The 16,028-nt window shown below is 43.6% G+C and overlaps 1 protein-coding gene across 1 annotated transcript; it reads left to right on the forward strand.

Annotated features, from left to right (window-relative positions):
* Nucleotides 1-4,752: 4,752 nt before the first annotated feature.
* RHOH (ras homolog family member H) lies at nt 4,753-5,328 on the forward strand. The gene has a single exon (XM_052642219.1). The coding sequence runs from the start codon at nt 4,753-4,755 to the stop codon at nt 5,326-5,328; it is 576 nt and encodes a 191-aa protein (XP_052498179.1).
* Nucleotides 5,329-16,028: the final 10,700 nt, after the last annotated feature.

The raw sequence follows: 16,028 nt of genomic DNA on the forward strand, positions 1-16,028 counted from the left end.
GATCTAGCAGCTGGTCAGGTGATCAAAGAAGATTTTTTAAGAAGAGGTAGAAGTTGGAGGAGTGAGTCTTCCCTGGAAAACAGAGTATGTGTCTGAAGAAAGAATGATAGTGGAGAGTGGGTAGTTGGGATGAGAACTGAGGCTAAAGTGAAACGAGGGTTTCCTACTAGACAGCCCTCCAGAAGATGGAATGGACCAGGACGCTTCATCTCCAAGCCCTCCCTTTTGTCTGCCTCTCAGAGTCGGACACAACTGAAGCGACTTAGCAGCAGCAGCTGCCTTTGCTATGATAGACGCTATTGCCTTTGCAAGATGAAGCCTCCCTGCCCTTTTCCTATCTCTGTGTGTGAACCATGGGGCTCTGGGGAGGGCATCTTTTCTGTGAAACTTTGGAAAGAGGAGAGAGGGAGGTTACTGAGACCCGAGAAGCTCTGGACTTGAAGGTTCGTTAATTCCAATCTGACTTAAGTCCTAGAAGTGTCACTCTCGATGCTATCTGAAGTTGTTTTTGGTAACTCCTCTGTATTGATTGGGAGAAGGCAATGGCAACCCACTCCAGCACTCTTGCCTGGCAAATCCCATGGATGGAGGAGCCTGGTAGGCTGCAGTCCATGGGGTCGCTAAGAGTCGGACAGACTGAGCGACTTCACTTTCACTTTTCACTTTCATGCATTGGAGAAGGAAGTGGCAACCCACTCCAGTGTTCTTGCCTGGAGAATCCCAGGGATGGCGGAGCCTGGTGGGTTACCATCTATGGGGTCACACAGAGTCGGACACGACTGAAGCAACTTAGCAGCAGCAGCAGCAGCCGTATTGATTGACATATAATTGGAGCACCCCTGCCAATTAGCCACTAGTGAAATATCATTGAAAACCTGCTTCTATTTTTCTTCACCCAGAGCTCCTTTGGGGAGAAACTTTCTCTTCAGGTGAAATTCCACTGAAATCGAGCCAGTCAAACTTCCACACATTATGTAGTGACCTGTAGTGGTTCTGTGTGGGCATCATCTGAAGGTGATCTATCATGTCTGTATAGGATGTTGCTCCAGTGTAGACCATAACTCCTCCCACTACTCCTCTCCTAGACCCATGTTTAGCCATCTGCCAAGGGCTACACGTGTCATCAAGTTTTGTCATCTGTCTTTGCTGCTACAATGCTGCTCTGGAATAACATGGAGAGTTATGCAATTGTAAGTGTGCTGCAGGCTATAAAGCTTTCTCCTTTGACCTCAGTTTCCATAGTCCTGCAGAGAGCTAATCTTGTCCAATCACTTAATGATTTGGGAAACTGAAGCCCTGAGAGCTGGTTTGATGTGCCTCTTAGTGCCAGAACTGCCTGGGAATAAAGGTCACTTGACTGAATAGAGCTTTTTTCTCCAGTCTGAGTCTTCGGAGCTCTCTGAGTGGCCAAGCTGAGGCACAAATTTCTTTGTTCATATCATAGTTTATTTTTATGCTCAGTTCAGTTCAGTCGCTAAGTCATGTTTAACTCTTTGCGACTCCGTGTACTGCAGCATGTGAGGCTTCCCTGTCCATCACCAGCTCCTGGAGCTAGGTCAAACTCATGTCCATTGAGTTGGTGATGCCATCCAACCATTTCATCCTCTGTTGTCCCCTTCTCCTCCTGCCTTCCATCTTTCCCAGCATCAGGGTCTTTTCCAATATGCTACAAGAAGAATATTGTAGAATATATATGTATTGTAGTCACAGCTGGGTATAAGACTCTTAGAGCACCCTTTGCCACAGAAACCTTTTTAGTGCTACTTTGAATTCCCCACTGCTGACATAAAATTGCCTATTATTATATTTGATGAGATGATTGGATGGCATCACTGACTCAATGGATATGAGTTTGAGCAAGCTTCAGGAGTTGGTGATGAACAGGGAAGCCTGACGTGCTGCAGTTCATGGGGTCACGGAGTCGGACGTGACTGAGCGACTGAACTGAACTGATAATTATACTTGGTAATTCCTGTTTAACAATAATTTTAGTAATAAGGACTGTTTATTGTGTTTTCTATGTGGTGACTATGTACTTGCAGTATGTTTACATGATGTACTATGCTAAGGATTTTGTATATTTAAGCACATTTAATACTCTCAACAACTCGGTAGATAGTATCACATCACATTTTACAAAGAGGGAAATTGAGGCTTAGGGAGGTTAAGAAACTCTTCTCAGTTCATGGTAATCAGTTGGTCAGTTCAGATTCAGTTCCGTATCTACCTGATTTTAGAGCCTGCATTCTTAACAATTTTGCCTCAGCAACTTCCTTTTGTAGATATATACTCAGGAAATTTGACTTTATTCAATCTCTTAGAAATTATTTAATAACCAAAATACCTGACACAAGCATATTTTTCTTGGTCCTGGTCCTACTACACTGGGGTCGACATCAAACTTGAAACATGTCTTAAGTCTTGACACTGGACTCAGTAATGAGGAGGTCACAACTGCTTCATTTAAATCATCCATAGGTTTAAGGAGCTAAAGTCTGAGACCCAAGGAGCTCCTAAGGGGACCTTACTCAAAGGTCTGATGACAAAGAAGTGTCCAGGACCATGGTGTATGAGAATGACCCGATGTGGAGTCTTCAAAGTCTGGCCGAATATCTGACATCCTATCCCCTACATTGGACATTCAATATTTGGCATTTTAAATAAGCAGTAGTAGAAGTTGGAAAATATGGTGCCTGCCCATAGATTCCATGTGCCATGTTCTGTGCTAAGGCAGACTCTCCCTATACTGAACTGTTACAATAATTCCATCAAGAAATTGCCTTTCTTATTTTCATCTTAATGAAGAAACCAAGGCTCAGAGAGGTTAAGTAACTTGCGCAATGTTACCCAGCTTATGTATGGTAAAAATGAATATGTGAAAATCATGTGAATTTTTTATGTGATCAACTCATTTGTAAAGGCTGCTGTGCTATGCTTAGTCACTCAGTCATGTCTGACTCTTTGCGACCCCATGGACTGTATCCCACTAGTCTCCTCTGTTCACGGGGATTCTCTAGGCAAGAACACTGGAGTGGGTTGCCATGCCCTCCTCCAGGGCATCTTCCCAACTCAGGGATTGAACCCAGATCTCTCACACTGCAGGTGGATTCTTTACCATCTGAGCCACCAGGGAAGCCCAAGAATACTGGAGTGTGTAGCTATACCTTCTTCGGGGTATCTTCCTGACCCAGGAATCAAACCGGGGTCTCCTTCATTGTTGGCAGATTCTTTCCCAGTTGAGCTACCCGGGAAAACTGTAAAGGTTATTATGTCTTATTAAACAGAGACTGTAGGTGGACAAGGATAAAAATGTCTTGGAGGGGAATGTCTGAATTTAGAGGAGTGATTTTTAAAAATTATGTTTTGAAGCAGACATATCCTATAGATCTGTTTTACATTACTTTACATGTGACCTGTCATGAAGACTGCCAGTGGAGGAGGTTATAAGCCCAGATTGTATTAATAACCTTTACTTTGAAGTTTGGCCCAAAAGACCTTTCCCTCATCTGAAGCCGGGCTGGCCTTGTGATGATGTCCTTCAGCAGACAGGATACCGTCTCCAGGGTGATCTCATCGTCTGGAGCTCTTTCATCTGCAGTGAATGAGAATTTATTTGACCCTTTCATGAAATTTAGATGCTGCCATATTTATGTGGCCTTGTTTAAGTGACAGGCACCGAATACAGCTGCTTTTAAGCAAGTTATTTTGTTTAACCAGAAGCCTAGCAGAGTTCCTGATATATAGGTAGCTGTCCAGAAAAGAGAGAAACAATTTTATCCCCACAAGATCTCTGAGAAGTGGTTCCTACATTTATCACAATCTTGCAGATGACTAAACTGGGGCTACAGATTAAGCAAAGCCATATCATTGCATAGATAATGGAGTCTGACTTGAGATGCAGAAAATGCCAAGGACAGTGCCCTTTCCATTACATTTGTAGCCAGTTTTTGGAAACACCTCAAGGGAAAAACCACAGCAAGTTTTAAAAGTTTTGGTGATTTCTTCTCCTGACCTCAATACAAATTCCCTCATAAATCAAACACTGGCTGATGAATCAATAAATGAAAGGAAGTGCTCATAGTATCTGAGGCTCATCACATTGCTCTCTTTTGCAGTTTCCAAAGTGGCTGGGATCCGTTAGAAACTGAAGCGGCGGAGACCTCTGTCAGCTGTGGTCCCCACTTCTTGGAGCAGAAGGCCAGAGAGAGAGAAAGCTGTTTGAACACGTCTCATTCACACCAGGTTGTTACTGAGGTCTTTTTCATGTTGCTGCCAGAGCAGCTGCTTGTATTTTTATCGCTGGGCTGATTTTAGAGATCAAATCAGCTTCTGCTTTTTGACTGGGTGGAGTTGTGGGTTCCAATGCTGGGGTATAACAGATTCAAGTTTTCTCTGCTGGGGTAAGAGTGGCTTAGACAAGCGGGGTCGGGTGGCTCCACAGAGATGGGATCCCTCATTAATCTGTTTGTCAATGAGGAAGATCCCTGTCATCAAAAAAGGGAAAAAAGACTCAATTTCTTCTCTTTCTTGTTCCAGTTGAACGCCGGCCTTTGGATACTTTCAGAGTAGACTGTGTGTCTCCCTTGGATGGCCCAGAAAAAGTAACATCCTGCAAGCGGCTGTCAGAGGTCCTGAGAACACAAAGCCGTCTGGCTCTCCTTCCCCGTGTCGAATGGCATTTGTCTCAGTAGCCCACTGAGGGCTGTCTTCCTCAGGATTCTGAACTTGTAACTAGGAGTTGGGGCTGCGAAGATGCTGAGTTCCATCAAGTGTGTGTTGGTGGGAGACTCTGCTGTGGGGAAAACGTCTCTGCTGGTACGTTTCACCTCGGAAACTTTCCCTGAGGCCTATAAGCCTACAGTATATGAAAATACAGGTGTAGACGTCTTCATGGATGGGATCCAAATCAGCCTGGGCCTCTGGGACACGGCCGGCAATGATGCCTTCAGGAGCATTCGCCCTCTGTCCTACCAGCAGGCAGACGTGGTGCTGATGTGCTATTCCGTGGCCAACCACAACTCCTTCCTGAACTTGAAGAACAAGTGGATCGGTGAAGTCAGGAGCAACCTGCCCTGCACCCCCGTGCTGGTGGTGGCCACCCAGACAGACCAGCGGGAGGTGGGGCCCCATCGGGCCTCCTGCGTCAATGCCATCGAAGGAAAGAGACTGGCCCAGGATGTGAGAGCCAAAGGCTACCTGGAGTGCTCGGCTCTCAGCAACCGGGGCGTCCAGCAGGTATTTGAATGTGCCGTCCGAACTGCTGTTAACCAAGCCAGGAGACGCAACAGAAGGAGGTTCTTCTCTATCAATGAGTGCAAGATCCTCTAAACCCCAGAGACTTCATCCCACTTACTCACCACAAAGACCAGCTGGGACAGAGAGAGCAGGCAAGCCAGCAAAGGACTGATGCTCTTTCTGGGCATGGCCTGACTGGCTTTTACTACAGGGTACAGTTGTTGATGGGACTTGGCCACTGGATATTTTTATAATATGTACTCTACGAATGAACTCTTTGCCCAGTACAATTAGAAGATTCCTTGGGACACTGTAATGACTATTTCATCTTTGATTCAAAAACCAAAGTGGTCTCCACACTTTTGGACAATGAAGTGAGTTTTCCAAAGAATACCATATTTAAAGACACAGTTTATTTAAATAATAACAAATGAACAGCATTTGTATATAATTAGTTTTCACACTTGGAAAGTCTTTTCCTCCCTACTCACAAACTGATGTGTGAGTGAAATGACCTTACAGGGCTCTGACGTATGTTCATAGTGTTAGCATTTTCACCTGAAGTAGTAATTTTGTTGAAATCACACTTGCCTGTTAGATTTTATTAGGTAACCAATTTTAAAATCACTGTAAACTGATCCTTGCAATTAATTTTCCACTCATTTGTTATTCAGAGTTGTATATATAAAATACAGTTAAATGACATAAGATTACTATAATACTGCCTAATGATTTTTAAATGACTGTCACTTTATGTCTCTGTAATTATTGAAGAAAACTATTTCTTATAGTATTGCCTTTCACCCAAAGAATTTCAATTATGCACTAAGTATTCTGTCATTCACTGAAACAGATTGAAGGAAAACTTATCAGATAGAGAATCAGACTGCCGTAAGTGATAGCAGCAGAGCTTGGAACAGATGTGGGGAAGTCTTACTTTCATTTCAGAGGTGGCTGCACTTTGCCTGCTTCCTAACTTATTGTAGGTTGTATGAAAGAGCAGGCTCAAAGTTCTCCATAACAGTGATTTAGCAAGATTTGTCGTTTGAGCTCTACACCGAGCTAGCATGGCAACATAATTCATTAATTTTAGGGTCTAATCAGAATAATTGGGGCAGTGTCTACATGAATTGATATGTGTTTGAAGGGAAAAAGGGAATTTATAGCTTTTACTATTTCTTGAGTATGAAACATCTGAGTAGAAAAAAAACACAAATTCCAAGGACAGGTAACAGGAAAACTGTATAGCAATTGTAATAAAAAGTTATCAGGGGAAATACTGAATCAATGGAACATCCCCCCACCATTCTATCTGATAGCTTAAAAGCAGCAGTATTAACCATCTCTTAAAGCTGAAAACAGAGGACTATGTAACTTAAGAAATTGTGAAGCCTGGAACCCACATGTTGCAGTTACTTACTTAATCAAATAAAACCTAGAACTACTCTGAACCACGATTATTAAAGTCCATCATTGTTATGGTGCAACACACCGTCACACACCAGTGGTAAGGCAGCTGGCATAAATGACTATGATTAGACTTACACTGACCTAACGAATCCAATTTTCTAGTTTCCTTATGTGGTCAATTATTTATAGCACTAATCAGTGTCAAAATCAAAAGTGTGCTCATCTTTACACTGCCTTCTTTTTCCTCTTCTCTCATCCACCTCCAGTAAGACAACTGGACCCGGGGTCTGAGTCTTTGAGTCTGAGGTTCCCTCAGTTCCCTGGGGCAGACACGTCTGCCTGTACCCGACAGCGCCAGCTCTCCAGTCCCATGGCCCGTCCTCGCCTTTGTGTTACCTGTTTCCCGTGACATGAGAGCTACTCTATCCAACTTTCTATGTTGGGCATCCTTCAAAGCTGGCCAGGCAGGGGCAGTGATGGGAGCACATTTCCTCCTGATATGCTTATTGACATCCCTCCTCTTCTCCAACAATCACAAATGGTCTTAAATAACTCATGCAGGTTTGCCTTCAGGGCCAGTCTTTAGTGTGGGAGGTATTGCTCAGTCGTGTCTGACTCTCTCCAACCCCATAGACTGTAGTCTGCCGGGCTCCTCTGTCCATGGGATTCTCCAGGCAAGAATACTAGAGTGGGGTACCATTCCCTTCTCCATGGATCTCCCCGCCCAGGGATCCAACCTGGGTCTCCCGAATTGCAGGCAGATTCTTTACCTTCTGAGCCACCAGAGAAGCCTAAGAGCACTGTGCATGCATGCTAAGTCATTTCAGTCGTGTCCAACCCTGTGCAACCTTATGAACTGTAGCCGCCGGACTCCTCTGTCCACGGGATTCTCCAGGCAAGAATGCTGGAGTGGGTTACCATTTCCTTCTCTAGGGGATCTTCCCACCCAGGGATCCAAGCTGTGTTTCCCACACTGCAGGCAGATTCTTTATCTTATGAGCCACCAGGGAAGCCCCATTTACTGTGATAGCAGGAATCAATTTCTAATGACAAAATTGGCTGTCTTCAAGCTTTTCTTTCTTCCTTGTTGAAGGGAGATTGGTGGGATGGCAGGTGGCAGAGGTAGGGATCTGAAAATGGGAAGGGCAACTGACTCTAAGTGAGGGAAGAGGAGATGATTCCACCGTGGAAGCAGTGGGGGAAGGGAACTGGAGAGAAGGACAAGAATTGGGCACTTGTGTTGAAAGTGGTTATGGGAAGGAACCCCACCTTGTGGGGATGGGGGTGGGGGAGGGAAAGAAGTGAAAATAGGTCATTTTGTTAGAATTCATGCAATGTTTTCTGCGAGAATGTTCTATGTGACTGTATATCTCTTTCTCCTGCCTGGACTCCAGTATGTTTCTTACACTTCAAAACTTGCAGTGCTTTCTTTTTCTTAAATTAATTTTTTAAATTGTTAATTCTTAACCATCCCAAGTAGCAACATTAAATACGCTCTTGTTTACACTGAAGAGTTGGTTTGAGTGGTTGAATAACTCATTTTCTTTTACTTTATACTGACAAAACGGGGTCGTAGAAGCTAGTGCAATGAAATTAGGCTGAGTGACAAGAAAGTGGCAAGCATTCTAACAGTTATAATTTGTTGAGGGCTTTGGAAATGCTAGGTCCTGTGCTAAACACTCGAGTGTTTGTTATCTCACTGCGTGGTGTGAGTACCATCTTATGTGGGGAAACCGAGGCCCAGCACACTGACCGAGGAGTCCAAGGCCCCAGCACAGGTGAGTGGCAGCACCAGAGTCTCGAGCGTGTTTGCTGGACTTCAAAGCTGTGCTCAAAACCGCCGTGTTGAGAGCAGCCTGCCTGTATGTCTTTACCACATGTGATCTCATGTAACCTTGTACGCCCCAGCCCCACCAGTCAAGTGGCCTGTATTGTAAAACTGATTTTTAATAAAACATTCCAAGTCTGATCTTTGCCCTACCTTCTGATTTTTCTTCCTGGCAATGAGAAAGGGGCCCATCTAAGTCATGGAGCACCATCATTTACAAAGGTGTCCATGACCTGACATAGAACGTAATCCCTAATGGTAGATAGACCACCATAACGTGGGAGTTAAGAGGTAGATGGTTGTGACATATTTTGGAGTCACAAAGTCTGGGTCATGTGTCTTTCAGCCTCAGTTTCTTTACATTAAAAGAGATACTAATTCCTGGATTTCTCTAAGAATTCATACAGTAGTGACTGTGGAAATGTATTATGTCTGTGAACTATGGTTCATGGCTGTGTTTTCATGGTTTGGGTGGATCTCTATGCAGATACATGGGCTGAAGAATCTAGGTCCGATCAGAATATTCTAGGACTTGTTGATACTGGGCCACATAATGGGAAATTACACAGAAGCGGGTGCTGTTTGTAGCAGGGCTAAATAGGGTAAGATGAGCAAAATGGCACATAATGATAATAGCAACAAACTATATTTGATTCCTACTGGTTCCAAGTTTGTGCTAGGCCAAGCTTGACATACACCATCTAATTAAATCCTCAGAACTACTCATAAGGTAGATATTATTCTCTTTCTTTTGATGAGAAACCGAGGCTCAGACTAATACACAGAGATATTTTCCTTGCATCTTTACTGTTCAAAGTGTAATTTTGGTGTAATTAAACTCCACCAGTTAAAAATTATATAGTGCATTGCATTTAATGTTCATTACACTTGCTACCTTAGCTAAGATGGTGAAAGTGACTCTTGTTACATGCTGATGGTTAGGGCTCGGCAGTCTTCCTTCGTGAGCGTCCTTTTGTCACTTTTCCTAGGAGAAAGTCTCAGATTGTTCCTATCACATGCTCGTGGTGGTCTCTGCTGGTTGTCCCTTCTCCCCCATCTCCATTTTTCACCCTTGACTGCCCTCCCCTGTGGCTGAGAGGCCAATCATTGGACTGCATCACCCAGGGTCTCTTCCTGGCTGGCTTTCACTTGGATGCAGCTGCTAGGAGACTCTGTCTGGAAGTCAGAGGGCAGGATGAAATAGTTGGGCGTTTTTTCCTATTTGTTTCCTGCCTGGGTGATGCTTGTCCGTAGAGTCCCTCCCACCTGCTGAGCAGCTTCTCCATATCTCCACAGGGCCTCTGGACTGAATTTCCTCTCTCTGTCTCTCAGTCCTGTAGGAGGTCCCGCTGGTACTAGTCTTGAGATATTGCCTTAATCCAGACCTCTCCCAGTAGTGCTTTCATTCACATCTCTTCATCTGAACCATCTGGAATAAATTTGGTTTCCTATGGGATTTTGGCTGGTATACTCCCCAAATATTCAAGGTCAACTCTATGTGCTGGCAGTCAGTGAGCACTCAAAACTCTTCCTATGTGTTTTATGCACTCTTGTGTGCCTGATGTATTTCATAATTTAAACAGATTCGTGTTTTTTTTTTTTCAAAGTTCAGGTTGTACAGTCAAATTACCAGAATTTGAATTCTAGCTCTGCCACTCACTAGCCTTGCAGCGTTATGCAAGTTAACTCCCCTTCTGTGCATCAATTTCCTCATCTGTAAAATGGAGAAAATAGTATCAGAAGGTGGCAAGGATTAAAGAGAAGAATGAATACAGGTAAAGGCTGCAGTATGACTGGCACATAACAAGTTTTCAACAAATGGCAGCTGTATCGTTCAGTTGGCATATTGTGTATCTCAGAGCTGGGAGGATCCTGCTCTTCAGTGGACGAAGACATTATAATCCTGGACTGTTAAATGACCTTACCAAAGCTCTATGAGCTTGTGGCAGACAAGGTCCACCTCATTCTCAATACCACCCTTTGGATTCTCTTTCTCTCAGATTCATGAGTAAGAGGTTTTGTTTCACTTGTGCACTTTTCATAAGTTCACTTTTCAATCCAGGTTTCCTGTACTTTGTAATTTGCAGTATTCTTTCTTAGCACAAAACAGATGACTTTCTAGTGCCTTACTGAAGGGATCAACAGAGCCTTCAATCCCTTATTCATTCATTCATCATTTACTAGGCTCCTTATGCTTCCCTGATGGCTCAGACAGTTAAGAATCTGCCTGCGATGCAGGAGACCCGAGTTTGATTCCTGGATCGGGAAGATCCCCTGGAGAAGAGAATGGCTACCCACTCCAGTGTTCTTGCTTGGAGAAGTCCATGGATAGAGGAGCCTGGCAGGCTACAGTCCATAGGGTTACAAATAACTGGACATAACTGAGCAACTAAAACTTGATGTTCTTTAAAAGGGGTGAGTCAAAGAAAGTAGAGAACTCCATCACTAAAAGAGATATAGATCTGAGCATTTCTCCATTACTGGATTTATAATGTTATTTCATAATTATGTGTTTATGTTTCCATGCTCCCGTTGGACCATGACCTTCTTAGCACCAAGACTGAAAATAGCCCAAGCTACTGCTTCTGTGGAGTTTAGGATCTAGTTAGGGAGGGATAGCTGCGTATGTGCAGATAATAACTACGTAAACAAATCTGATAAATGTGGATGTGTGATCAATGCTATAAAGAAACAAATTAGGAGAAGAGAGAGAGGACATTTGGTAGTTTATTCTCTGAAGTGATGTGTGATCAATGCTATAAAGAAACAAATTAGGAGAAGAGAGAGAGGACATTTGGTAGTTTATTCTTCTGAAGTGAGGAGAAGCCTGGCTGATGTAGACAGACTGCATTTTTAAAAAAATAAACCACTCCTCTGAAAAAGAGAGCAAACTTAACTTTGCTGGCCTCAAAAAAGGGACACTCATGTTTTTCACAGTAATCAGTGTTCAACACCCAGTTCCCTCCAGAAGTGACGGACTTAACTGGGGTTTCCAGCCTATCTGGCAGTTCCAACCCTGCTGGAGTTGGGGCTGTTCCAAGAGATGAATTAGCAGACTGGCTCAGAAAAGTGACACGGTTTACAGAAGCAGGTTGATGCTGGGGGCTTACACGGGCAAGTGGTTTCCAACGGATTCTGAAAACAAGGAAGGAAATGACTTAGAACTCATAGAAGAGACAGGCCACAAAGAAGGGCCAAGAGCTTGCCTGCTGTACTCTGTGGACCTATTCCAAGAGTTGGTGGGTGTGTGATGGCACAGGCTTGAGAAAGAGCAAGGTTACAGCACAGTAGAGCCCATCTACTGATGCAGTTGGAGTACTTGCCCTTTATGGCCGTGTTGTGTAAACAAAGCATAGCAAGATGCCCGATCTGTCTTCTGTCTGTGGAACTTTCATGCAGAGGGAAACAGGCAGGGGTGTAATTTACGAGTGAGTCACTGGAATTAACCGAAGGGCAGTTGTTGGATGGTAAAGCCGTCATTTCAGGGAACTAAAGGCTTACTGAGGATTTTGATTGAAGCCATTTTTTTTTTAAGTTTTCAGAAAGTCTTCAATAAATCACTGCATATATGTACTTCTCAAATATATATCTCCCTCCCCGTTTTCTCCTCCTCCTCCTCATTTCTCTCTGCAGCCAGGTACCCCTGTCACCCACCTCTAGCTGCTCCAGCATCTGAAATGGGGCCATGCTAATAGTAGACCCTGACCTCTATTTCCTGAGTGAATCAGTCTCCATGATCACCAACCCACACATTCATTCATGGAGCACTTTAAATGGGTCCAAAGTGCCTTTCCATGTCTTACGGTACTAATCGCCAGTGTTTGCTTAGCATTCTCTAACTTTGTGTACATTTTCTCCCAGGACCTCACAATAATGCTGTGTGTTATTATTTGGCCCATTTTACAGGCCAGGAAGCTAAGACTCAGGAAGGTTGTTGCTGTTTTTCAGTTGCTAAGTCGTGTCTGACTCTGCAACCCCATGGATTGCAGCACACCAGGCTCCTGTGTCATCCACTATCTCCTGGAGTTTGCTCAGATTCATGCCCATTGAGTCGGTGATGCCAGCTAACCATCTCATCCTCTGCTGCCCCCTTCTCTTGCCCTCAATATTTCCCAGCATCAGAGTCTTTTCCAATGAATCAACTCTTCGCATCAGGTAGCCAAAGTATTGGCACTTCAGCTTCAGCATCTGTCCTTCCAGTAAATATTCAGGGTTGGTTTTCTTCAAGATTGACTGATTTGATCTCCTTGCAATCCAAGGGACTTTCAAGAGTCTTCTCCAGCATCACAGTTCAAAAGCATCAGTTCTTCAGGACTCAGCCTTCTTTATGGTCCAACTCTGTCATCCATACATGATACTAGAAAAACCATAGCTTTGACTATGGTGGTGGTGGTGGTTTTTTATTATAGGGGAAGGTTAAATGACCACATCTATGTGCATCTAGCTAATGCTTGGCAAAATCAGGATTGTGCTTAGATCTCTTGGTTCCAAACTCCTATTTTTTCCACTCTATCAGGATTTCATCTGAGGCTCAAGATGACCCTGTGAAGAAGTGAGAGAAATGAGAGCCAGGAAGGTGATGTGATGTGTCTAGGCCATGCACAGAAGTTACCGTCCAGAAGTGAGGTCCCTTCTAAGCCCAGCTCGCTGATAGTATCATTTTTATTATCAGAACACATTAAAAAAAATTGAACCCACTTCTATGTGGTTGCCTCTGAGCAACAAATTGAAAAGTCTGAAAGAAGGAAATTATCTGTCCAGGTCCAAACCATATTTGAAATAATTCTCTGTACACTGCATGCAAACTCACACTAACTTTTTTTTCACTCCTCCTGTTAGTGTATATGCTTCTGTTGAGGGTCTAATATCTAAAGCAACATGGTTGGAACATTTTCTTGTGTTATCTATTATTTTTGTCTTATTATTTTAATTATTTTATTGTATAGTATCACTTAATATATTATAATTATTATATTATTATTAATGTGCTATTACTAGACTCACATTTTTGGAGTTGGAAGAGATCTCAGGGAAGATTTGGCCCAAGCTTATCACTTTGCAGATGAAGAAACTGACTCTCGTAGTTGCCCAAGACACAGAGCTGCAGGCAAAGCTGAGACTTAGAGGTTAGGTCTTGGCTCTGAGGAGCTCTTCCATCTTCCCTCAGGCCTCAGACCTCCCAAGCTCTACCTTTGAGATTTGGACTCTGTGTTTATTTGTTTCAGGTTTCAGTGATGGAATTTTAAAGGTTTACCCTTTCCTTAAAATGTCAGGGACATTGGCAGGTGATTAAAAAAAAAAGAAGGAAAATGTCAGAGGGAAAGGCCAACACGTGAAACCAGAAACAGTAGAGGAGCAAGAAGGTATAAGACACAGCAGCCAGTAGCAGCGCTGCCTTGCATGTTATTAACAAGCTCAACAACCAGAGCTATGAGCCCTGAACAACTCAGAGCTGGGCTTTCATGGGTTCAGGGGAAACCAGACACACTCTCCCTTCCTCCACCCAAATGCTCAGAAGGGAAATCAGCAAACCAGCCTGGTCAGGACAGGTTAAAAGAGTCATAAAGCAAAGCGATTCTTCACATAGATATGTATTTCTTTTGTTTAATACAAGCTTTACTTAGTTTTGACTGCACTGCGTCTTTGTTGCTGCGCGGGCTTCTCTCTAGCGGTGGCGAGTGGGGGTTACTCTCTAGTTGTGCCGCACCGACTGCTCACCGCGGTGCTTCTCTCGTCGTGGAGCACGGACTCTCGGGCCAGTGGGCTTCAGTATTTGCGGCATGTGGGCTCAGTAGTTTCACCTCCAGGATTCTAGAGCACAGGCTCAATAGTTGTGCACGTGGACTTTGCTCTTCCGCGGCATGCGGGATCTTCCTGGATTAGGGATGGAATCTGTGTCTCCTGCATTGGCAGGCAGATTCTTTACCACTGAGCCACCAGGGAAGCCAAGATATGTATTTCTATGCCTGTCTTCCCAGATTATACAAGTATTGCATCCTTGTTGTTTAAAAAACTTAGAAACCAATACAATATTGTAAAGTAATTGACCTCCAATTAAAATAAATACATTTATATTAAAAAATTAAAAAATTAGAAAAAAGCAAAAGACAATAATTAAAATCACTGTTTTAATTATTATTGATAACACTGATTATCACTGTTAAACCTTTTTTTTTGATATTTACCCCTCCAGAATTTTTCTTATATATGTATGTGTGTAGCTTTGCAAAAATGGGATCATAAGGTACAATCTGATTTTCAGTCTACCTTTTAAATATTACTATATTGGGAACAGCTTTCAATGCCAGCATATTAATGAATATACATACTCCTATGCTGTTGTATGTAAAGCAGCACGGTAACTATTTTAGATTTTTCCCAGGAACCTGAAACCATATATTGGTTAATTGCATCTCTGGGCGTCTATTGAACTTTGGGAAGTGTGTATGTGTATGTGTGTGTGTCCTTGCTTAAAGCTGTAGTAAAAAGCACAGATATATCTGGCACTATGTGCTTTATGTATGTTAATTAATTTTCTTGTAAGCACCCAAGATGAAGTTAATATCATGATCCCCATTTTACAGATGAGGAGACTTACCCAAGGACAGACACCTAGCCTGTGTAAGAGTCAAGATTCAGTCCAGGCTACGTGGGGCAAGCTTATGTTCCTGACACTACACTTCCAAGAATGGTTCCACCTGCTCGGTTTCACCCTCTAGCTCCTGTTATGTAACTGGGGAGGGGGGGGCTGTAGGAACTCCAGTCCTAGAAAGAAAAGTCTTAGTATGACAGGTATGAAGTCCAGAGAGTTCTTGCTTTCCTATCAGGCTACCTGTAAGTTCATCACAGAGTTTGACGACCATCCATCCAGCTCTTTTTTCTCTGGTCTTCTCTGACCATCTTTCCCCTCCCTGTCATCCCATCTTTTTCTACTTTCTCTGCCCTTCCTGCAGGCTTGGGCTCCATGTAGAAGGTCTCCAGTGGAGGCTTAAGCCCTTCAGAGTGAAACAGCTATGAAACAAACACACCTTTCCTTGGTTACTATTGACACCTGTCAGAAGTATTTGATGTTAGGCTCTCGCAGTCACTTTCTTCCATTTTACCAGACTTCCTCCCAGGAAGGGCTGGGAGGGGATCTTGAGGAGGAAGGAAAGAGAGGGAGGGGGGAAGAAAACCCCCATCCTGCCACAACACAGAGCTTCGGATTTTGCTCCGCTTTGATGCTAACGTCTCTGATTCTCCCTGGTTCATTCTGAAGTTTGGGGGTGGGGTAGGGAGGACAGCTTGAGAGCCACTGAGCCTCTGAGCTTTGAGAAGCTGTTTGATGAGGACCCTTGAGTGGACACCTCTATTTCCCTCCCCTCCAAAGAACAACAGCCACCTTGGGTAAGTCTGCTGTTAAAGCTGACTGGCTGGAGGTTTGTATAGGACAGACTCAGGGTCTCAACTCTTCCAGGTTTTCAGAATGGAACTTGTCATGTAAGAAAATCATCTGGCCTTTCCAGTGGGTCTGTGATCTTCTGATTAGACCACCTTGGTAAAAGACCTTTTCTTT

This window comes from Budorcas taxicolor, chromosome 6 (genome assembly GCF_023091745.1).
Source record: "Budorcas taxicolor isolate Tak-1 chromosome 6, Takin1.1, whole genome shotgun sequence".
Lineage (NCBI taxonomy): Eukaryota > Metazoa > Chordata > Mammalia > Artiodactyla > Bovidae > Budorcas > Budorcas taxicolor.

What these genes read in the sequence shown, in the direction of transcription:
- RHOH (XM_052642219.1), top strand. Translation starts at nt 4,753, where the DNA reads ATGCTGAGTTCCATCAAGTGTGTGTTGGTGGGAGACTCTGCTGTGGGG.